Source organism: Anas acuta, chromosome 18, assembly GCF_963932015.1.
Source record: "Anas acuta chromosome 18, bAnaAcu1.1, whole genome shotgun sequence".
In the NCBI taxonomy this organism is placed as follows: domain Eukaryota; kingdom Metazoa; phylum Chordata; class Aves; order Anseriformes; family Anatidae; genus Anas; species Anas acuta.
This window is the reverse complement of record NC_088996.1, coordinates 569,641-594,685: the sequence shown is the minus strand read 5'-3', so window position 1 is coordinate 594,685 and position 25,045 is coordinate 569,641. Positions and strand designations below refer to the sequence as shown.

Here is a 25,045-nt window from a genome sequence, read left to right as displayed (position 1 = left end):
ATGCTTGCACCAAAGTTCACTGGCACTGAAATTTTATCAGACTTTCCTGGAAGGGTCTTTAAGTTCATTTAGTTCACTCAGAGCACACAAGGTGCACGAAGTTGACACAGCTGCTTAAAAATAAGCAGAGAACATTGCGTGAAGCTCTTGTTTAAAAGGTGGATTAAAATAATAAACCTCCAAAGTTGCAAATGGACTGATTTAAATCTGTTTTTTTTTTTTTTTTTTTTTTTTTTTTTTTTTTATAACTGACTACATTTTAATCAGGATTTCACCTTTTAAATTTCTTATGCTAAGCTAACAATAAAATGAAATGGTTCTGTTTATTTGGACAATGCTATTATGGTTAGAAAAAAAAGTAATAAAATTTTGGAATTATTTAGAAATAATGTAAGAGTTCAAAGGATTATTCATTCTTTCATCCATCATCCTGATTTACTCTGATTTCATATCTCTAGAGGTGTTTGCTAGAACATGTGGATATAGTGGTATATGATTATTGTTTTTTCTTTATTGTTAAATACAAAAAAATTACACATTTCTTTACATGATCTGTTGTAAACAAGTTACAGGAAACACTACAATAAATTAACTCATGGTGGTTTATAGTCTTGTAAAACTTTGACTTCACAAAACTCATTGGGAGATTTTCTTGTTAATATTGATGGCACCAGCACTTAGGTCAAGACTATGGATTCAAAGCTTCTCAAAAAACTGGGAGATGCTTCAGTTCTATTCTCATTTATATGAAAGAAGCTCTAGATTCAATTATCCAAAAGCAATAAGAATATTTACTACTAAAAAAAAAATAAATCAGAATATGTGTCTCCTGGTAATTTTTTTTTCAGGATAAAAAAGGAAAAGGAGCAAAATTAGAGTCTTTACAGCACATACACATGCAAATATATTTCCTGTGGAATTAAGTGTAGGACAAGTGGATAGAAATAACTGACTACTTTCAGTTTAACAGAAACCTATCTATTGTGTTCATTTTCTTGTATAGTTATTTCATATAAATTTACCCTAAATTTATATAGATTTTTTTTTTCAGACAAATTGGAATTTACTACAACATCTTAAGATTTTTTGTTTTAAAGTTACTGAACTAATGGTACACATTAATGAACGTGAAAATGATAAAAGAAAAAGAGAAAGAGAAAGAGAAAGAGAAAGAAAAAGAAAAAGAAAAAGAAAAAGAAAAAGAAAAAGAAAAAGAAAAAGAAAAAGAAAAAGAAAAAGAAAAAGAAAAAGAAAGAGAAAAAGAAGAAGAAAAAAGAAAAAGAAAAAGAAAAGAAAAAAAAAGAAAAAGAAAATTTCATTTAAGTGAATTACACAGAGATATTATCATTAAATACTGAAAGTTCTTAAAATTTTAAGACAATATAGATGAAGAAACATGCTTTTATGTTTTTATAGATTTATAAGAAATAGAAGTGAGCAGTTTGCTAAAGCTCCACAAGAAATAAAAGTAAATGTTGTATAAATTTTTTGCTAGCCTTCTTAAGAAGCTGAGGTGCAGAACAACACCAATAACCTCGGCTTGCATTGGAGATGTAACACTCACTCTTCATATATGTCTAAAAGGCTAAGCTGTAGCTCTGTAAACAAACCTAAGGTGACTTTAGAATACAAGTACAAAAAATAGTAGAAAATAAACACATTTCAGAATGAAATTGATATCTGAGGCAAGCTGTAAAATAAAAATAATAATGATCAATATTGTTATGAAAAGAAATTGCATAAACACAAGTAAACACAACTTATTCACTGTATGAATCAACGTTAATAGCAGAAATCTGTAATAAATTACCTATTCAGAATGAGTTACGATACAAAATTCTACAGCTTCTCAGTCAACATTTCTCATAACTCATTTTATCATTAATTGTTATATCAGAACTATTTTTGAAACAAACATGCAGTGAAGGTTAAAATGCTGTGTGATAGCTTTATACTGCTAATTATTAATTATTGAATTAGCTTACCTGTTTAACTAGAAATAATATCATGACAGAGCTGGCAGGTCCAGCAGATATTCTGGACCAGAGCCCCATGGTGGAGCAGAGACCAAAAAGTGTCATCATGCCCATTCTAATAATTTTGTACCCAATATGCTGCTATTTCCCTCTGCTATAGATCAAATATATCACCCAGTCCTGTGAAAAAAAGAAAAAACAACAACAAAACAACAACAACAACAAAAATTATCTTCTTTTACAAGTGTAACCGTTTCAAGAATCTTCTTACAAACAAGCCTGGAAGTCTACAAGAATGTCTAGGCTTGATGGACTCCAACTAAGTCTTGTATTTTTTCTGATTAAAGGCACAGATAATTTTCTCTAAACTTCACAGAAAGTCTGCTTACTGCAGCTTGTCCCTTAGCCAATAAGAAGTCACAAAACTATTAAAACATTAAAGGGCTGATCCTGTTCCCTTGAAACTTCATGGGAATTTTGCCAGTGGTTTTGCAAGAATGGAATACAGCTCCACGAATATATACATATATTTATACATACCACATGAAACTATTAAAAGATGACCCAGAATGAAAAAAAAAATGTAGGAAGGTTTCTGAATCAAGTTAGTTGATAGGAAGCTGCTCAATAATAGCTGTTTTAATCATTTCTGATCATACTTCATCAAATATGTACCATCAGTACATATTTCTCAGAGAGACTCTAAATATACAAAACCTGATCTAACCAGCAGTTCAAGTTTTACTGCAGTTTTTGTAATGTTCAAAGTTTTCTCACAACATCAGCTGCAATTTTTGAGAAGCTGCCAATGAATTTCAGCTTGAATTTTCAAAATATTTTTTGCAGCTTTTCTAGATTCAGAGGAAAGCCTGAAAATATTAATAACTGTATATGATATGTAGACTCATGAAATGAAAAAAGTCCATTTGCAGTACAATAATTTTCATGTCTGGTTTATGCTTTAAGTTGACATCATGGAGAGTCAGGTAGGTGTTACCTTCTTCTGCATTTCCAGAATTGCTATTGGTACAGGAAGATTCTATGTACCTTTCCCATACAGCTGAGCAAGAAGGGGCAGAGATGTGCCACTAAGACCATAGAGCCAGTGGTAGCCCAGTTTTCAACACTAGACATAGGCTATATCTAAACTCTGCAATACAATCATTCAACCTGTCCAGCAGTCATGGATTCATAGAACCATAGAATCATAGAACAGCTTAGGTAGAATGAAACCAAAGATATCCTGTTCCAACTCCTCGCCATGGGCAGGGATGCCACCCAAGGTTGGCCAAGGCCCCATCCAACCTGGCCTTAAACACCTCCAGGTATGGGACATCCACAGCTTCCTGGGGATGCCTGATTCAGTGCCTTACCACCCTGAGTGAATAATTCCCTTCAATATCTAATCTCCCCTCTTTAATTTAAAACCATTCCCTCTTGTTCTGTCATTGCCTGCCTAAGCAAAAAGTTGCTCTCCATCTTTTTTATAAGACCATTTTAAGTACTGAAAAACTGCAATGAGGCCTCCCCATAGCCTTCTCTTGTTCAACCACAGCTCTCTCAGCCTTTCTTCATAGGAGAGATGTTCTAGCCCTCTGAACATCTTTGTGATCCTCCTCTGAGGACCTCCTCTGTGGCTTTAATAGATCCACATTCTTCTTGTGCTGGGGGCCTCAGGCCTGGATGCAGTACTCCAAGGGAGGTATCACAAGGGCAGAGTAAAGAGGTACAATCACTTCTGTTAACCTGCTGGTCACTGATCTTTTGATGCAGCCCGGGGTGCAGTTGGCTGTCTGGGCTGCAAGCGTGCACTGCTGGCTCATGTCAAGCTGTTTATCCACCAGAACCACCAAATCCCTTTCAGTAGGGCTTCTCGCAATGAGTTCTTCTAGTCTGTACTCATGATGGGGAAAGACCCAGCCCAGGTAAAGCACCTTCAACTTCATTAGGTTCACATGGGCCCAGGTCCAAATTTGTCCAGGTCCATTTGAATGGCATCTATTCTTTCTGTTCTGTTGACTGCACCACTCAAATTGGTGTCATATGCAAACTTTCTGAGGGTGCACTAGACCCCATTGTTTATGTCATTGATAAGGATATTAAATATTTATCAGCAGTGGGTGTGTCATGACTCACTACCCACTCACATGACCAAGGTTTTGTCTAGATGAATCAAGGGGTGGAAGGGTATGATGTATAACCATATGCAATCTTTACATGAAACCTGGATGTGGTAGATAAATATGCTGGGACATGGAACGAGAAAGTGCTCTGGAGACAAGCATTTCAGTATGGAAATGGACCATCCTGCTCTAGAGAGGCCTGGCAGCAAGGGCGTTGACTGCTGTCCCTATTGTGCCTGTGTCCAGGAATTGTTCTTCTGCGTATACAACCTCCCAAAGCCACGCCTAACAGTAATTGTAAGGACCAGGAAGATGCACCTTAAAACACCCAGAGCAACTGCTTAGCTGTATATTGCTACAAGTGATAAATGCAAATTTTCTAATTGTCATGTGAGTAAGATCAAAAAACTCTGTAGTAGATTACAAACAGCAAACCCGAATAATGCTCTGGCATTGGATCTCTCTTGAGACCACCATATATATCTTGATGATAAAGAAATCATGAAGCATACCTAGAACCTAAATGAGCAGATTCACAGGATCTTCTACAATACATCCTTGATATTTTTCAGGACCGTGCAATACCTCCCATCTGCTCTACTGATAGCTGGTACCCAGCAGCTAGTGGTCGGTTTTCTGTTTTCAACTTCTACAAGTTGCTTTTACCTATTCACTTTCTAAAATCATCATTTATGCTTGATCAAGCTTTGTGGCCTCTCTTCAGAGCTAAAAATACCCAGGGCTAGGTCAATGAAGGAGACCTACGTTACGAGGTCTTGTATCTCTTGTTTGCTCTTACACCAAGGTCCACCTTTGTGTCTCCTGCTTTCCTCAGCACCATCATTTATGGTTTTGCTGTTTTTGCATCTCCTGATACCTCTAACACCATCAGTTTTGTTGGAGTGCTCTACTAAACCCCAAAATCATAATCCCGAATATGGTAAACAGGTGTCTTCCTCTCTTGTAGTGCTAATATGGTTTCCAGGTGATCTATCAATGCAAGAAGGGGCATATACTAAACTCTGCTTTCAGCATCTTTCATCTTGACTACACCTTTCTGTAGCACATAATGGCATTTTAGGAGACTTTCAGTACAAGGAAAAGGGATTTGTGCCAAAGGAAAAAAAAAAAAGCAAAAAAAAAAGCTCCGTATTTGTCACATAAGCCAATCAATATATCAATGGGTACTAAGAATGCAACAATATTTCTATTGTTCAAGTTGTCAGATACATTGAATACAAAGGAATCTGTAAGCCAGGCTCATAAAAAAGAGCAATTATATGGATCAATTTTGTTTTAAGACATGCTCCTGCCTTCACTCCAGGTGTAATTTTACAGTTGATCTAAAGACAAACTCTCTTTGGAAATGCCACTAATTAATGAATGGTTAAGTGATAATATTCAAGAAAGGAAGATACCTGACCAGCAATCTTGATTACTTCCTCAAGCTTAATTTTTCATAATTGAAAATAGGAACTCTGCACAGCTGGGGAGTGGAAACATTCCCTCCATTTTTCTTAGGCCTTGGATGAGGCTACAAAACAACTAAGGAGGTCCTCAAAGTCCTTTGCTTATGTGCATCACTCCCACAATCATAAGGAAAGTGGAAATCCTATGATAGGAAGAATAAACAAATGACATAAAAGGCCATATATATACCTCTGCCTGCAAATTTTAGGACTAAGTACTGATGTTTTATGGACTCATTATTTCCCCAGCAGCTTCTTGTCTTAAAAATTAGAATGGGTTTTGTTAAAAGATACACCTCTGTCCTGTGGTATCACTTTTCCTTAGTGAATGTTTTTGACCTTACAGTCAAAGTGATAATTTAATTACACTCCTGCTCTTTCTTTTTTTTTTTTTTTTTTTTTTTCATCACGTTTTTATAATAATATTCATACACTTACACAGCAGGGACAGGTGGATTTGACCTGTTCATGTTCCTGTAGGTTGTGCATTGTTTTGCAGGGACCCTGTCCCTTGTTCCTTTTAGCACAAATGTTTTTTTAATATCTCATCATGCAACAACTGTTCCACAAAAGGTTTCACAAAATTCTTCACTCATTTCATAAGAAAAAGTTTAAAATCCTTTGCATTATCAAATAGGCAGAAAAAGACACATCTCTAACATGTCAAGGTGGGAAATGTTTCTTAGGTGGAGGAAAAAATAGCTGTTTCACAGAGTGAACAAACAGATGGGCAGACAAAATTAAGACAATACAGCCTTTTCTCTACTCTTTCACCTAACATTATCAAGGTTTCAATTATGTGTTCATGGAGGAGAACTGGCTAGTGCCCAGCATACTGTCCTTAGCTAAAATGTGTAACTTATGACTTTCATTTGTAACTGGTAGAACTTCAGACAAGTGTGCTCACCTTCCCAGTGGTCTTGGGAAACGATGTAATGCCGTGAAATGCTCTAACTTAGCAACTGTTTTCATCTCTTTAAGAACTTCTTTAAAGTAGGATTCTTGATTGTATTCTATTTAATTCAATGTTCTGTGTAACAGGAGCATTTGGAACTGCAAGGTTAATTTTATTTATTTCATAGGTGAGAAATGTAGAAGCTTCATGAGTCTGACTCCACCTGCTGATCGAGGTAAGTATGTGAATTTTGTTTCTGTAAATATTTTTTTTCTGATCGTATATTGGTGTACTTCCTATGCTTCTGTGTTCTTTGTGTTTCTTCTCCTATGATTCATAGGCCAAACTATAACTTATCTCTTCTCCTCGTATTTATTTCACAAGACATTAGTGCCAAATAACACTGTCCTATATCCTTAATCTCTTCTGCCACATGATTTCTCCTTATGCCCATATCTCTATTTTCTGTCTTAACTACTAAGCTGGTACACTTTGCTGAGAGGAAAAAAGATTGGGATAGTAAACATAGGCAGGTGTTTCACCAGGCAGACATAGCTTTATAAGAGGTTGTTTCTAGAATAATTAATACTGCAGTCCTGAAGGATGCCAGTTTTAGACCCTGGCACAGCAAGACAGCAAAGAGCCTCAGCAGCATTTTCTCTCAGTCTTTTCTCTTTAGTTTTTTCTATTACAGCATTCAGCAGCAGTTACTGGTGTGAAGGGACAAGAAAAGTTGCCAAACCTTTCTGTACAGAACAGAACAAAGGGGATCACTGCATCCGCTTTAATAGCCCTGATGCCAACAACAGTAATGCTGTGCAATATATTTGGGAGACAGGAGATGACAAGTTTGTTGACCGAAAGTTTCATGCTGGGATCTGGTATTCCTGTGAAGAGATTATAAATGGGGAAGGTAAGTAGAAATATGTACATTTACTTCAGAAATTAATCAGAGATTTTTCTATTTTTTGGTGTCAGTTTCCTCTTTCCTGCAATATCATGTATGTATTTTAAAAGAAAAAGTATCCTTAAAAAGTTGCTCTACCCTGGAAAGGGGGATCTTAGAGAGTACTTTCTGTTCAATTCCTAAAAAAAATAATCTATTATTTTCTGTAAAGAACTTTATAGTGACAGATTATAGTACAGATGAAAAATGTCATACACTTCTAGATAAAACAGCAAGTTAAATTACTTTAACAGGGAAGTGTTTTATTCTTTCTGATGTTGTTACTCTAGGCAAAAGTGAACATATTTGTCTTGAATGATATCACAGGTGCAACATTAAAAGCACAATATGCTTCTTTGAAAAAAAAAATATATTAAAAAATGGATTTTCATTTGACCAATTAATTCTGTGATACCTAAGTTTTTTCATGGATTTCCTCTTAAGCACAGGTATTTTAATTTTCTTACTGTGATCTCACCTTCAATAAATGGAAGCACAAGAAGGTTATTTTCACCTTGCTATAACATAATTTGGAGACTCACTAATCATGAAAGAAGGCATTTGACTGGGTTTCATTCTTGCTATGTAAATATCAGTGGAATGAATGCAAATTGTCATAAAAGAGAACCTCGAGTTAATTTTGGATCGTTGTGTATGTGAATTGCTTAACTGGTTCAAGAAATAGTGTTTATATGGTAAATACAAATCAGCACTAGATTTTTCCACTTATCATTCTGATTAGTTTAGCAGTGGCAAATTGAATGAAATTTCAGAGGAGTCGTCAGCTATCTGTGCAACAAAATGAAAATATTTTAACGGTTGACTTTCTTGAAGGACCAGTTCTGCCAGAAGATCTTGTACATCATGTAGTTTTAAGGGGGTAGATGTCATAGATCAGAGCAAAAGACATCTACCAGTGAAGACATCTTTTAGGTGGATTATTGCTGCAGATACTGGGATCATGGAATTCGTCTGGAATTGGTCTGTCTGCTACGGCAGTTCTTATTTTCATACATGGTGCAGTTAGCAGCTGAAAAAATAAAAACAACAAACCACCCTGTATTTTCAGAGCAGAGCAAAATTAATTACAAGAGCTTTGTTCAAAGCAGCTGCACAGTGGTCAAGAGGTCACATGGGTTTGAAAATCAAAGCTTATAGGGAAAAAACAAAAACAAAAACAAAAACAACAAACAAAGCTTGTAAGTCAAGCTTGTAAGAAATTTGTGTGAGCATCAGTCTTGTTGCTGTACAGCAAACAGTTCTTCCTTCACAGGCAGAATGGCATACAGTTTTGTAAATCGTTAGTTTTCCAGTTCTGACTTTCACAGGTACAACCTTCTGGATAAAAAAAAAATAAAATTATAAGCCTTTCTCTAACTTTACCACAAAAGTGTGACTCTGTTTCTGCCTTGAAACAGTCTGAAAGGATTCTTTATCTGAGCTCCAGGAGTATGTCCACATACCAGGGACTCTGTGTGTACAAACACACATCAGAACTAGCTTATCGTGGTCATCTTAATCTGTATGTCTATGATAGATTTTTGATTTTCTGCATTCTAATGATCTGTTTATTTAGATCAATACAGAATATATAATCATAATTAATTTTATTTTAAAAGTATGTTTTATTTTAATTCTTTTTTTTTTTTTTTTTTTTTTTTTTTTTTTTTAAGGTGAGAAATGTAGAAGTTTTGTCAGTCTAGCTCCAGCTGCTGATCGAGGTAAATATGCAATTTTTAAATATAAATAAAATGTTCCTGATCACATTAACCAATATAAATACTCCGTATGTTGCTTTGAAAAAAAAATAATGTGCATTTTAATCCCACATAGTTTTTGTCTTTTATTTAGTTTTTAAACTTCAAAATAAAGTCCACAGGACTTGAAATCTGAGTCAATGTCTTTCAAATCTACTCAATTTGAATAGGAAATTTAAAAAATATATATTTTAATTATGAGAACTGAAAATCAAGATTTCTAAGTTTTTGCCACCTCTCTCCTCAAATCTCCAAATTCAGAGTTAGGACTTTGGGGTTGGCACTATACTGCCTGGAGAGGGCAGAAGGATAGGTAGCATGTGAAAAAGGCCAGGCAATGTGCTGAGGGGACTTCAGAGAGAAGTACTGTGGACCAAGCCAATCTTGATGACAGTCTGAATCCTCTTCCTGCACCCTACACAGAACTATAAGGAAGAATTTTCACTCATCAAGGTTTTGCAACCCAGAGATACCTCCTAAAAGCATAGAGTTAGCCTTGTTCTTTCAAATAACAGTTCCTATTCCTACAATGCATGCTTGCAGATACTATTGAAAGAGCAACCCTCCCATGTAATCCTTATAATTTAAATGGTTAAATCAATCATTTTGGAAGTGATGGGTCCTGAAAAAAAGTCCTCCTTCTTCCCCAGGGGGTTGAAATTGCATATCCAGGATACTGGCACTGGACTACTTTCTAGATCACGTTTTCAACCGCTGGGGAAAAAGGAAGATGATATCTGAAAGCTAGCTCTCCCTCCCTCTATTGCAACTATGTCACTATACACAAATAATTACAACTGTTTATTGTATGAGAGCTGTTTATAGTATGAAAAACCATATAGTATGGTTCTTAGCCACAGAGACATGATCTTCTAAAAGGAAAAGGAGGGGTGGGTTGTGGGCCCTGGCCTGAGAGCAACTTACACATGAAACCACTGATGGGCACAGAGAAGAAATTATCTCTGTGACCAGGAGAGTGGCCACAGGCATCCAAAAGTTAGATCAAGGGACCTAATACAGCACCTTGGTACCTGATAACCACACTGTGAAGCTAACCCTGGGCAGTGAATTACTGTGTGGAAATTAAGGCTCTTGTCCTGCACAAAGGAAAAGAGTTTGTGATCAGCAAAGGTGTATGACTGCAGTGTAAGCAAGACTTGGGATGCATCAGTCTCACTTTTTCTGAATTTATCATCCTTAGACAAGGCAACGTACACAGGTGTTATCACAGTTACCCAGTGCATGTGTAACAATGGCTCACTATTCAAGAATATTTAGATGCAAGTTCTCATAGCTGGGGAAGCCCACACTGCTGGACAATGTAACATCTGGAGTTCCTGAACAAAATTATTTTATTTTATTTTATTTTATTTTATTTTATTTTATTTTATTTTATTTTATTTTATTTTATTTTATTTTATTTTATTTTATTTTATTTTATTTTATTTTATTTTATTTTATTATTTTTACTGAGACAAAGATTTGTTTTAGAAATAGACCTTGCCCATGCATAGCCTGACAATAATAATCCATAGTATTTCTTATAAATTACATCTTAGCAATGTTTTCATTTTACATTTATGATTGTTAGCATATATATATACCTAGTACATATATGCATATGAATGCATATTAGATCACTATTTGAATCTACAACTAGATGTCTGAAGACATACCAATTTGTTCTTAAGATGGTCTGTGAGATGCAGCAATCAGTTGTTGGCCAGCTCTTGCTACTGTATGGACACAAGAAGACTGCCTGCTCCAGCCAATGGGACATTATCATGTTAATAATAAAACAGCAGGCTAATAATCTTTCGAAGGAAGATTAACTTCTTGAGTAAGATGTAATCAACAGATATCCAGGGAGAACTGAATTAAGCAATACCCAGAACAATGAATCTCAGTGAAATCTGGAGAGCGTTTAGGCACATAAAGGCTTCTCTGTCCAAAAACAAGAGCTTACCTGGTGAGAAACTAAACACAAAAGGAATATTTTAGTTAATGACTAGACCCTCAGGCCATGTGGCTGTGCATGTGGCCTTTGAAGTTTGTTAGATGAATGTCTTCTGTTTTGGTATATTCTGGACACAGTAGCTGTGGTGTCAACAACTAGATAACTGGAAATTAATTCTTTTGTTTATGAACATTTATTAAAAATTTTCCCCCTTTTTAAAATTAATTTTGGTTCAAGTTAATTTTAGGGTAACTACTGTGTATAAAAAATTTACTGCCTGACCTTGTACTGTAAACTTAAGTGTACGGCAGGAACATGCAAGTGCTCTTCTTCTAAATGGCCAAATCTGCAGAGGGAATAACAATTTATGGTGTTGACCATGTTTATCTTCCTATACATGTTACAACAACAACCTCACAGTCTCTGACCATTTGTTTAAGTTCGTGTAAACAATATAAAAGAAGAAGAAATAAATGTTGAAAATACTGAATGACTGCTTATAATATCAGTGCTATTAATTTGATTTTACAGGGGTTTTATGGCTGTCTATTGTAGCAGAGCTACTGTATAACATTTTGCTTCTGACTGGAGTTGTTCTTATGTCAGTAGAAATGTGTTGCTATCATAGTGTCATTGATGGGCTAAAGATCAACGCCTTTTCTGCAGTAGTCACCATACTTGCAGGTACAGTATAATATCTCAATTTATTACATCAAGAAAATTCAACATTGATAGATTTCTAACTGAAGACTAATAACAGTGTCCAGGATTAAAAACTATAACAATACCTATGTAGACACTGTTTCATTTATCCATGTTACTTCTTAATCCAGTGCTATTTAATCACTGAGATCTAGGCAAATTCAGTTTGGAAGAAACTTCAGAAGGTACCCTAGTCCAACCTCCAGTTCAAAGCAGGGTCAGCTCTGAGACTGGACAAGCTTGCTGAGCAGGACTGTATCCAGCTGGATCTTAAAAACCTGCAGACTCTTTGGGGAGCCTATTCCACTGCTTGTCTGTCCTCATGGTGAAGAAGTTAATATATCAGTACCTGAGCAATTTGGCCTGAACTCAGCATTGACCATGCATTGAGCTATTGAGCTCTGGAGGTTGAAGACTTGCAAAGGTGTCTTCCAGCCTGAACTACTCTGTAATTTTGTCTATGTTAAACAATTGTTACTGAGGAAAGTTGCCGTTTAAAAAAAAAAAAAAAGTTTCTGTGACCTTTCTGGGAAATGTAATCCAAGCTTTACTGTTGGAAATGCTTATTCATGCCACATATAAAGTCTCAACTGCTACAGTTTTTCATAATTTCTTTTAGGCTCCCACCTGCAATAGAGAGCAGGTCATTTTTTCCTCTTTTTTAGCTAACATTTGCACATTTTCATGTTTCTATCTCAGCTCCCTGTAGGACAGAGAGTGGTACCCAAACTCTATGATCTCTGAGAACCTGCTGGAACATCTCCTTTCTTCTGAATGATTTTCTTGAAAGGTGTCTAGGTGGTAAAAAAATGTGTTTTTTTTTTTTTTTTTCACCAATTCCAATAATTACTCAAATTAGTCTCCATTATCTTTCTTGACTAGTGATTTATCAGTAGATTCCCTGAAAAACAGTTTTAAAATATTTTTTCTCCTATTGATCAGAGATTTTCTGTATTTTGAACCTCAGCTATAGACTTAGTAAAACAGTATGATTTTTAACTTGACTATAATAATAACAGTAATAATAATAGACTAAATAAGCCTACCTTTTCAGAGAAACATTTCTACCTGTATCTCTTGATCCATTGTCAAGTTTATTTTGAAAGAAAGGATAGTAAGCTTTGTTAGGTGATGTAAAGAGCGCGATGACCTCCTCCAGGACTCTGGCAGTGGAAACCCACCATCTTGGCCAGCAGAGCCTAGTCCAGTGCCCGTAGACCCATAGTGTCTGCCCAGACCAAGAGACACAGCTGCCTTTCCCCTTTGCAGGTTCAGCCAATAGCAATGCTGAGCATGTGCCCCAGAGACACACAGGACACACACAGACACAGAGAACACTGACACAGCCACAGATAAGGCACTGCCTTGAACAAGGCAGTACTCCACAGAGGACTCACATAAAACATAAACACAGACAGCTGAGTCCCTTTCATCATCTTGGGCTGGCACAGGACCTGTGCAGTCACACACACAGCACTCTCTAGGTTTGCAAGCACACACACACTCATGGGTCTCCAAGTACAGCCCCTCTGTCTGTCCAGCATACCAGTCTAGATCCCTGACCCCCTTACCCATATCATGGCTCCCCTCTTCACTGGCTGGCCCAGCTTGATGCTTGCAGCAAACATGCAGCTCTCATACACATTCCAACTTTGCAATATCCCTGGAAGAACCAGCATTGACTCTCCACTCTCCTTACACCTCAGCCCAAACCTGAGGTCCTGCTGACTGGGTTAGCTTGAAGTCTGCTGGTGAATGCACATGGACAACCTCCCTATACCAGGTTGTCTGTGCATTCAGCCCCCAGAAGCCAGCACCACGCATAGAGGCTGTGATGCACAGCCCCATTTTGGCTGCCAGTGCAGAACCTGGCTCTCACCTCACCCAGTGGTTGGTTTGGGAACACACACTGCTCCTGCCCCAGTGTCGGTGAGTAGAAGACCCTATTCACTCCAGCAGGTGCACTGGGACCCTACTGGTCCCAGTAACTGACACTGTAGGCCAGGGCACCCACAACCCCAGCCTAAATCCAGTAGCTGCCACTAAATTCAACTCAGACTGGCCTCCAAGTAGCTGGTACTTAATCCTTTGAAGTCATATACACACACATATCATGCTTACAGTCACATTTGTCTCTGCTGATAGTTGTTTTGGGAACATTTATCATTCTTGCTTCAGTAGCTGATAGTGAAGGACCCCCACAGGCTCCAGTAGCTGGCACCACAGGTCAGGGGCACCCATACCCTTGCTCTGACTCCAGGAGCTGGCACCCAGTTCATTCACACTGGTCACCCCAGTAGCTTGCACCTGGGGCTCAAAGTCTGTAGGACCCTCCCTAGAACCAGAGAACTATGGCCCCTCCAGCTACTGACATTAGGACTGTCACTCACTTCTGTAGCTGGCACCACAGACAGGGATGCCTGATTCCACCTTGACTCCAATAGCTGCTTGACTATTGGAGTCAAGCATCAAATAGATGCTTGACTCCAATAGCTGGCACCAAATTTTACTCACACATACAGACCTCCGCGTAGCTGGCACTTAGTCTTTGCAGCCCACATACAGACAGGATAGACATTGTAAATATAATGAGATACATAAGAGAAAGTTTTCATATGAAAAGAAGGTAGGACAGACTGCAGTGATCAGATGCAGGGCTCTGCCAGACAAGCACACTTGACTGACCCAATTTCACACACAGCCTGACTACAGTCTGCACCACCCCCCACCCTTTTGCTACTCACTGGTTCTCCTTCCCATGCACATACTCTCATGGTTCTGCAGAGCTTTACCAATCCAACACCCCTCCCAGTCCTGAGCCCCTTGGTCTATAGGATCATCAGTTGCAAAGTCCCAGTTGACCTTCTTGAAGTGGCACCTATAGTTTCTTGATAGCTAATCAGTTAGAGTGACTGAGAGGTTTGTTCCTTGTCATTGTCTCCACATTTATTTTGTCAGGTCCGTGTACTTTGTTTTCTGGTTTCTACCTTTTCTATTAGTTTCCCAGTTGACAATCTCCTCCATCAGATATTCTTGCTGGAATAAATTTTTTCATATTCTCACATGCCCTCATCAATGAATCTGACTGACCAGGTTTGGTTTCTATCACTGCCTCCCATATAATTTGTCAGTAAGGGTTGTGTTCCTATATGTTCTTGTGTATAGCTGCCTTCCTTTCTTATTATCCCTTGTTGCACTGAGAAAAGGTCAGGAGGAGGGTTACACAGGAAGATTTTACTGGATGCTGTTTATTTCAGATGTTCCCTGATTTAAAACATTTCTTGAGATAATACAAAGTTGAAGAACATGTCTTAGTTGTTTAAATCTGTTGTAAATATAAATCAGATCTAGTTGCCTTATCAAGGAAAGGGTTTAAGGTTTCCTTCACTCTAATCTGAAATGAAGATGTGATTTCTTATAATGACACATTCTTTATTCTAGCACAAAAATGCAAATTAAAATTCAGCTACTGGAAATTGTAGCTACATAATTCTAACTATTGTGAAAACACACATTTTAAGAAAACAATAATATTTAACCACTGTGTGCCAGTGTTTGATTTCCTTCAGTCTTCAGCTCAGACTGTATAAAATGTGTAATGTATGTTCTAACTGATGTAGAATATGTTGACCTAAAAAAAGTCATAGTGTGAAATTTTATTCTTATACAAGAGCTAAAAGGAGGGAGCTCCAGTGAAAGATCTCATGTTCACACTCAAGTGTATACATCTCTAGGCAACCAGACTGGTGGATTTAGGAGAAATATTTTTTTTAACTCAGAAATTACTATGATATGCCATCTTTCTGGTGAGAAATGAACAATTCTTATGGTTAGACCAGATGATTTTGGAGGTCTTTTCCAACCTTAATGATTCTATAACTGGCATCAGTCCTCTAATCCCCACATCTACAGCTTAACATCTTTCTTCAGTTTATTAAGGAATGTGGTATCAGGGTGTCAGCTAACTACCAAAGTTGTGTTTCACACTATGACGCCCTTTGGCTTTATACTGTATAGAAGAGCTGTCTTGATTGCCTGTTGATGGCGTTTCAAGGAGTACCAGTGTTTCAGGGAAGGGCATTTCCTAGTGACTACTGAAGACAGATCATGGTTAGTCCTCACTTGTTATGAACTAGACTGAGAGCCTCTGTGTACCAGCAATTGCTTTGTTTTGTAAGAATTCATGAAAAAGATCTACTTTGGGAACACCTACCAAATTGGGTCTTGTGAGTTTGGTGGGGGGCTGTCAGCTCTGAGAAGCTCATGTGTGTTAGACAGTGGGATGTTTGATAATTTTAAGATCATTATGGATTTGTAAATGTAGCTAGGAACAACAACAACAAAAAAGTTCATAGGGAAGTTCACTGCTGGAAAATAAAATGTTAGGCTTATGAAGAGACCTTGAAGGAATTTTGAAAATTAAATTAATAAATATGCTACTTTCACAATTGAGCCTTTCAATGTTTTTTAATAGTCATTTAGTAATCTTCAATTTTTCATTCACCTCAATAATGTTGATAAATCTTGTTGCATTTAATGTACTGCAAAAGTGCAGGTACAAGCATTACAAAGGTACAAACATTACTTGTGTCTTTGAAAATCTTTCCACTGAAAGACAGGAAAATGAGGGAAAAGTGACCTATGCAATGCAACTGATTGAGACTTTGTTGTTATGGCTGATTCCTGCTTAGGACTGAATTACTAAGTAGTAGGTTTTCAGATGGTGATAACAAATAACTTTCTTGTTTTTCAAAATCTAAGGACTGCATGTCCCACTGCTCCCGTAGATTCTCAAAGCATACAAAGTAGGTGTCAAAGGATTGTACTAGTGATTGTACTGGTAAATCGATGACACATAAATACAGCTAGTATTTTTCAGTGTCTTACAGGTTCTTTGTAAAATATTCTTTAGGAGTTCAAGGGACAACTGCAATAAATCAACTAAGAAGAATGTCATCAGTTTACCTTTTCTAATAGTCTTTCATTATATTTTTTAGGTCTTCTGGGCATGGTTGCTCACATGATGTATACAACTGTATTTCAAATGACTGTAAATCTTGGTCCTGAAGACTGGAGACCTCACACATGGGATTATGGCTGGTCCTTTTGGTACTTGTTGGTTTACATTTGGTTCTTCCATTACATTTCAGTCACTTCATCCTATATTCAAGAAATTTTTGTACTATAATGAATGGGTCTATGTTATTTCAGTCCTGGGAACGCAGTTCAATATTTAGCTGTTTTTGTCCAAATTCAGTAGTCTTAGATTATTGCATAAAATGTATAAGCATGTGAATTTTGCATTTATCATCCTTTAGACAGTACTTTTAGACATCCTTTAGACCTCTGACTGTTCTGTGTGAAGCAGAGGTTCTTTTCCACACACATCAGATTACCCATTTTTATAAGACCCAGGTTTGGTACCTTTGTTTCCCAGGAAGACTGCCTTGTATAAGTTGCTTAAAACTTTGCTGGCTTTATCCATTTAGGATGAATGTTTCTTTAGCATGTGCATGCCTCAGGTTGTTGTATTTGGAACATTGCAGTCAAAATTATTCAAATTTTTAAGAACAGACTTGGGTAAAAGTACATTTTTTTGACCCTGTAAATAATTGCATCATTTTCTGAGGAGGTCTAGTGAATTTATTAAAGATGAGGACTATGAAGTGGATTTTTCCTGTAGGGATGTCTTTGTTGTACCTTTGGAAATCCATTCAAATTTGATCAATAATGAACATTTGAATGTTCATATGGCACTAGCTGGAAACAGCTGTCATTTTCCCAGCCATAACTGAGAAAAAGAATAGGAACAACTGTATTTGGTTAACTCAGATGTCCATCAGGCCCAATCATTTGGGTCACTATAGCACAGCTCAGGCTAATTGTCTACATATCAGTACCAGCTCAACTGTCAGAACTATCACCAACATTGTCACATCTACCACTTCTGCCACTACAGTCAGCTTTCCCCTCCTGAGCACCTGTCCTTTCACTATATGGCACATACTTAGCACCTGAAGATTTCACAGCTGCCTTCTAGTTACTCTATGCAGGACCACTGAATGCCCAAAGAAATGCTTGTACCATCACGAAACTTTCCAAGCCATCAGTACCTGCATACAGAAAGACATTGAGGAAGATGGTGTCTCTGTTGTCTTTTTTTTTCCTAATCAATTGCATGCTCCTTTTTTCTATCAAGTTTCATATTCTTTCCGTTACTCAGCCTAAATGGTAGCTATGTCACCCTGTTTGATAATCTAAGAAGAAAATAAAACCATACATAGAGGTGCCTCACTTCCTCCCTCCAGTTGTCTTGCTTGGTTTCTATCCTCTTATCTCCTTCCATGTGTAATATTGTCCCTCTTCTGATAACCTACATTTAGACCTCCCTTATTATTGCATGACCCTTTATCTCCAGCCTCCCATAAGTACTCTCCCAATGGCTGTATGGGAAAGTCAAAAGCTTTTAAAAAAAGGGAGAGGAGAGGAGAGGAGAGGAGAGGAGAGGAGAGGAGAGGAGAGGAGAGGAGAGGAGAGGAGAGGAGAGGAGAGGAGAGGAGAGGAGAGGAGAGGAGAGGAGAGGAGAGGAGAGGAGAGGAGAGGAGAGGAGAGGAGAGGAGAGGAGAGGAGAGGAGAGGAGAGGAGAGGAGAGGAGAGGAGAGGAGAGGAGAGGAGAGGAGAGGAGAGGAGAGGAGAGGAGAGGAGAGGAGAGGAGAGGAGAGGAGAGGAGAGGAGAGGAGAGGAGAGGAGAGGAGAGGAGAGGAGAGGAGAGGAGAGGAGAGGAGAGGAGAGGAGAGGAGAGGAGAGGAGAGGAGAGGAGAGGAGAGGAGAGGAGAGGAGAGGAGAGGAGAGGAGAGGAGAGGAGAGGAGAGGAGAGGAGAGGAGAGGAGAGGAGAGGAGAGGAGAGGAGAGGAGAGGAGAGGAGAGGAGAGGAGAGGAGAGGAGAGGAGAGGAGAGGAGAGGAGAGGAGAGGAGAGGAGAGGAGAGGAGAGGAGAGGAGAGGAGAGGAGAGGAGAGGAGAGGAGAGGAGAGGAGAGGAGAGGAGAGGAGAGGAGAGGAGAGGAGAGGAGAGGAGAGGAGAGGAGAGGAGAGGAGAGGAGAGGAGAGGAGAGGAGAGGAGAGGAGAGGAGAGGAGAGGAGAGGAGAGGAGAGGAGAGGAGAGGAGAGGAGAGGAGAGGAGAGGAGAGGAGAGGAGAGGAGAGGAGAGGAGAGGAGAGGAGAGGAGAGGAGAGGAGAGGAGAGGAGAGGAGAGGAGAGGAGAGGAGAGGAGAGGAGAGGAGAGGAGAGGAGAGGAGAGGAGAGGAGAGGAGAGGAGAGGAGAGGAGAGGAGAGGAGAGGAGGAATAGTTTCTTACACTATTTATGCAAGGAAAGAGGACAGATATCAAAACATGGGCATTAGTGATTTTAACTAACACTCCATTTCTAATCACCCTGGCATCCACTTGTGGCCAACAATGTCACCAAAACCATGACAAGGACATGGACAGGCAATGGCACAGGAAAAGACTTTACTGCTTTACCACTGGGAACTTCTTAACATCACCTTCCTAAGAGTCAAGGAAAACAGGGAATCAGGCCAATGGCAGCAGCTTTTCATCTCAACCACCAGACTCAGGGGAGCAGCTATGCCTACGAGAACTGTTTATCTTCTGTCATGGATCTTCCACCTGCTACAGATTCCCCCTCTCCACATCCAGCCAATGTAGTGATGATTTTTCTTCCACCTGGCTCAGAAGGCATGAAGACCTTTTTCCTTTAAAACACAGGAACTGGTAGTGACAGGTAGGCTCAGTCTCTGGTGGCCCTGAATGTCTTTTCAATAAATCTCTTCATATTTCTCTTTCTATTCTTTGGTAGCTTTCCTGAAGGTTGGAAGATATCTCTGTTATTGGTGAGTATTTCCATCTCCTTGTGTTTCTCACATCAATGCATCCTTACATCAAGAGACATTTTCTCTCTAAAGAGTTGCTCTGTTCTAAATTCCTGTAACATACTTCAAATGGGATACTCTGTGCAGTGATAGGAAAAATAATCCAGCTGAGCTTCTATCTGTATTTATTTTTTTTCCAGAGGAATGACTAGTTACTTCTTTAATAGTTACTCTTGTTCCAGATGACCTGATTGATCTCCCCTTCGCCATTGGTCTCTGAGAAGAGTTCAAACAGTTAACTTCTTGAAGCTAAATTTCCACTGCAGCCAAACTCCTCTTTATCCTTTGCCTCTCTCAGTGACATCATTTGCTTATGTCCTTCCTTGGTTCTTCTTAGTCGATGTTTCTTTTCCATACTGTTTATGGAAAAGCAAATGTTCTGGTGAAAACCTTGAAGAATCCCACCAATATCTTCTTTGCATTGTCAAGAAACAACTTACTCCTGTCCTTTGTTTTGTATATTTTGACACAGCATTGGTATATAGGAGCACCTGTTCATAAAAGCTTAATTTCATTCAGTCTTTGGTAAGAGGCCTTTTTAAAAGTTTTCTTGAAAGCAGTTTGTTCCCTTTATTTCACTGGATCCTCCAAAGGGCTCTAACAGATTGATCAGGAACAGCATCTTTAACAAAAGCTGTGCATGAAACATGAAGTATCAGTTATATCAATTTGAATACTAAAGCTACAGTGCTTCAATTATTCAGCCAAAATACCTGCTACATGAGTCAGGCCTACTGCAGATCTGCCACTTTCATCTAATCTCAGGGGCTAAAACTTGGTGTCATTGCTGCCATCTTCAACTCCTCTCTAACATGGTTGTCTTAAGCCATAGGTTACCTAGGTAGATCTGCTGTCCCATCTGTGCTTTGTTTGAATGATGAAGCATTCTGTCTGCTTCTGCTGGCTTTTCCCTATTCTTGCTATTTCTTTGTTACAAGAGCACTTACACTTATCCTCAGATTTGAGATAGTAATTCAGCGTATATTTTGGCTGACTTCAGGAGAAAATATAGCTTAAGCTGCTTCCTCTTCTTCCTGTTCCTAGAGGTCCTACATATCTACATGCCATAATCCACTGCTCTCAAACTCTCTCAACACATCTGGATGTCTGATTACCCTGGAAACCAATCTTGGCTAAAAATAACACTCAAAAAGAAAAAAGAAATAAAGAAGGAAAGAGTTATTTTAAAAGAAAACATAAATGAGTTCATTGAACTACAGCAAGGATATGGGAACAAACAGCTATGAGGCAAATGATAAATTAACAAGAGTTTCTTAAACTGATTTCTCCACTAATGGACACATTTTGATTATCCTGACCTTGCCATGTTAAGGACTCTGGTAAGTTTCTCCACTGTAAACTCTAATTCATTCTACTGTGACCATACTTTTGCATGCTAATCTTACACCTCTAGCATGTGTTGCCCACTCAGTGGTGCAGACATTTCCTGCATCTTTAGTAAATTGTACCATCTTTTTAATATTTCTGGATAACTGGCACACATTATTTCTCAGTGGCACCTGTGATATTTCTAGACTCAGTAACTGCACCTATCAATTTATTTTTTTTTAAGTATTCCCATTTTTACTCAGTTCCTCTTACTGATATTGAACCCTAAACAGAGTAAACAGAGGAATTAGAGTCAGGGTTTCATTAAAAAAGAATATTAAATGTGAATGTTACAAGCGTAGAGAGGTCCATTCTGTAAGTCAGGTATATGGATGGTCATTAACCAAATGTCTGACTTCCTCCCTGACCATGCTCTTCTTTCCATAATATAAACCAATACAATCACTTGTGTGCATTATTTTCTAAAATAAACTTGAAGATCTTGGATATGAAAATGTTCTGCTAATTTCTAATAAATCTTTTTGTTTATAGCCTCGCATGGGCTTCCTTCGCTTGCTGTATGGCTGCAGCTGTCACCACTATTAACAAATATACAAAAACTATTTTGGAATTCAAGCACAAAAGAAAAACACTGGAAAGGAGCTTAAAGATTAAATACAAGTTTCCAGATCATGCAGCTCCAGAGAAAGCTTGCAATGTGTATGTGAACTCTTTTCACAACACTACAGAGGACCCTGCACACCCAGTAAAAGACTTGCATCACCTGGCCACTATTTCAGTTCTGTAAATTTGAACCATATCTCAAGACATCCTGTGAATCATAATATTAGATCAGAATGAACTAGTATTAACTAATAAAATGTACATTTGTGTTGCATTAGATATTTTTCTTAATGATAATAATTAAAAAATAGATATTCCCATGGATGTTTCAAGGAAGTCTTAGTGTGGGAAAAGCAGATTCAGGTGTTGTAGTTCAGAAAAAAAAAACAAAAACAAAAAAACACCAATGATACAAGTTCTCCACTGCTCTGATTTTTAATCAGTCTAATTGCTAATATAAGGTATGTGAGTTTGTTAGTATTTCAGAGCACTATGGATTTCTCTTATTTTTTTTATTGGCACAAAACAACAACAACAACAATTCCACAGCCCAAAACCAACCAATAAACAAACAAACAAAAAAAACACAACACCCGAAACCCCACCAACAGCAGGGCAGCAAATAAAGCAGCTCATGTGTTGTGCATGTCTGCATGGCTTGTAAAAGTTTGTTATTAAAAGTATAATCTTTCCAGGAAAATTGGTGTATTACAGCTTATGAGTCATGAGTTTTCACTTGAAGCATATGGGTAGGTTTTGCTGTGAAGTGAAAAAAAGGTCAACATGAGGAAGGAGTTTTCAATGTAATTAGTACTCATTTGAAAAAGCTGCGAAGATAATTGGAAATCTGGAAGGTTGTAGGCATCACACAACTCACCAATGTAATTCTTTATATATCTTTCTGACAACTGTGTCAGAAAGAGTCAGAAAAATTTGATTGGTCTAAGAATAATCTACCGTCACATTAAGGATGGGAAAGTAGAATTGGTTTTAGTCCTCATAAATCAGGCATACCCAGCTGTTCTACTTTGGCTTCATCCTGGAGCTTCCCTGTGATATAGAATCATATGTACCAATTATGTTGTGCATGAATTTTTCTTCATTGTTATGTGAATCTTCCCAATGAGACCCCTAGGAAAAGTCAATTTTTCTGTTCTCCTTATTATAGAATGATTCTTTCTGTATACCTCATATACCAAACGAGCCTTCATTTTTCAAGGTTCAAGTTTTGCTCTCTATTTTCAGTATAATAAAGTCCTTTTTATCAGCCTATATTTTCTTACAATCAACTGTTGGCTCCTGTTTTAAAACAGCATCTTGGTGTGTAGAACTTAAGAGTATCATTATGTCCTATGGAGTTAAGTTATATGCAGTCTGCTAGCTTTATAACTACTAATTTATGGTCATTGTGCACCATCACTTCATTCACATGATTTTTAGAAAGAGCAATGCCATTTCTTTCTCCTTGTCATTAATTTAGCATTTAACCTATTTCCAACTTCTAAGCACTTATAGACACTTTAAAACAAAACAAACTCAAGATGGCGTCTCTGAACAGTGAATGGGGTAGGCTGTGTCCAGCCAGCTGGCAAGTTATTGTAGAAAGTTCCCTGGAACTTGCTAAAGGATCATAAAATCATAGAATGTCTTGGGTTGGAAGGTACCTTAAAAACCACTTATCTCCACCCTCCCTGCCATAGGCAGGGATGCCATCCACTAATCAGTTTGGCCGAGGCCCCATCCAACCTGTCTTTCAATGCTTAGAGGGATGGGGCATCCACAGCTCTGGGCAACCTCTTCCAGTGTCTTACTACTTTTACAGTGAAGAATTTCCTCCTAATGTCTAATCTAAATCTATTCTCTTTTAGTTTAAGACCATTCCCCCTTGTCAAATCATTATCTATGCAAGTACAGAGTCCTTCTCCATCCTTTTTATAAAACCCCTTTAAGTACTGAAAGGCTGCAATGGGATCTCCCCGGAGCCTTCTCTTCTCCAGGGTGAACATGCCCAGCTCTCTCAGCCTGTCTTCATAGGAGAGGTTCTCCAGCCTTCTGGTCATCTTTGTGGCCCTCCTCTAGACTCACACAGGTGTAGACAGGTCCACACCTTTTTGTGCTGGGGAGTCCAAACCTGGATGTATCACAGCAGGTTGGGCCTCATGAGTGCAGAGTAGAGGGAGACAATTACCTCCTTTGACCTGATGATCACACCTCTTTTGATTCAGCCCAGGATTGAATTGGCCTTCTGGGTTGCAAGTACGTACTGCTGGCTCATGTTGAGCCTTTCGTCCACCAGAACCCAGAAGTCTCTCTCCATAGGGTTGCTCTCAATGAGTTCTTATTCCAGTCTGTCCTCCTGTCTGGGACTGCCCTGACCCGTGTACAGCACCTTGGACTTGTTGAACCTCATGCGGTCCACAGGCACCCACTTCTCCGGCCTGTCCAGGTCCTGTTGAATGGCATCTCTTCCTTCTTTGGTATCAGCTGCACCACTCAGCTTCATGTTGAAGAGAAAAGGGATCTGGGAGTGTTGATTGATGCTCAGCTGAACATGAGCCAGCAGTGTGTTCAGATGGCCAAGAAAGCCAATGGCATCCTGGCTTGTATCAGGAATAGTGTAGTCAGCAGAACCAGGGAGGTGATCATCCCCCTGTACTCAGCTTTGGTGAGGCCTCACCTCAAGTACTGCGTTCAGTTTTGGGCCCCTCACTACAAGAAAGACATCGAGGCCCTGGAGCATGTCCAGAGAAGGGCAACAAAACTGGTGAGGGGTCTGGAGCACAAGTCTTATGAGGAGCAGCTGAAGGAGCTGGGATTATTTAGTCTGGAGAAGAGGAGGCTCAGGGGAGACCTCATTGCACTCTACAACTTCTTGAAGGGAGGTTGTGATGAGGAGGGATTCGGCCTCTGTTCTCAGATAACTAATGATAGGACTCGAGAAAATGGCCACAAGTTGCACCTGGGGAGATTTAGATCAGATATCAGAAAAAACTTTTTCTCTCAAAGAGTGATCAGGTACTGCTATGGCATGCCCAGGGAGGTGATGTAGTCACTGTCCCTCACAGTGTTCAAGAAGTGCCTGGACAAGGTGCTACAAGATGTGATTTAGTAGCTTAGTGGGTAGTACTGGTGATAGGAGGATGGCTGGACTAGATGATCTTGTAGGTCCTTTCCAACCTTGTGTTTCTATGACTCTATGATTCTATTTTGTCTGCAAACTTGCTGAGGTTGGACTCAATCCCATCATCTATGTCATTGATGAAGACATTGAAAAGCACCAGTCCCAAGACAGAACCTCCAGGGACACTGCTTGTCACCAGCCTCCACCTGGACGT

At 38.7% G+C, this 25,045-nt stretch overlaps 2 protein-coding genes across 2 annotated transcripts in view; one reads left to right on the top strand and one right to left on the bottom strand.

The window, feature by feature from the left end:
* The window catches only part of GLP2R (glucagon like peptide 2 receptor), a 41,384-nt gene extending 39,007 nt beyond the window's left edge, over positions 1 to 2,377 (bottom strand). Inside the window, exons 1-2 of the mRNA XM_068655215.1 lie at positions 2,248 to 2,377; positions 1,986 to 2,156 (exon numbers count right to left, since the gene is read on the bottom strand). Of these exons, the coding sequence (XP_068511316.1) occupies positions 1,986 to 2,090 (105 nt within the window). The 5' untranslated portion in view covers positions 2,091 to 2,156; positions 2,248 to 2,377. The remainder of the gene's footprint in view (positions 1 to 1,985; positions 2,157 to 2,247) is intronic.
* A 573-nt stretch (positions 2,378 to 2,950) lies between these two features.
* Positions 2,951 to 24,773, top strand: GSG1L2 (GSG1 like 2). Its single transcript, XM_068655448.1, is given in 6 exon segments — positions 2,951 to 2,962; positions 7,058 to 7,376; positions 9,083 to 9,130; positions 11,655 to 11,807; positions 16,823 to 16,934; positions 21,639 to 24,773. Coding segments are annotated over 6 exon segments (900 nt in total). The 3' UTR covers positions 21,895 to 24,773.
* The last annotated feature ends 272 nt before the right edge of the window (positions 24,774 to 25,045 follow it).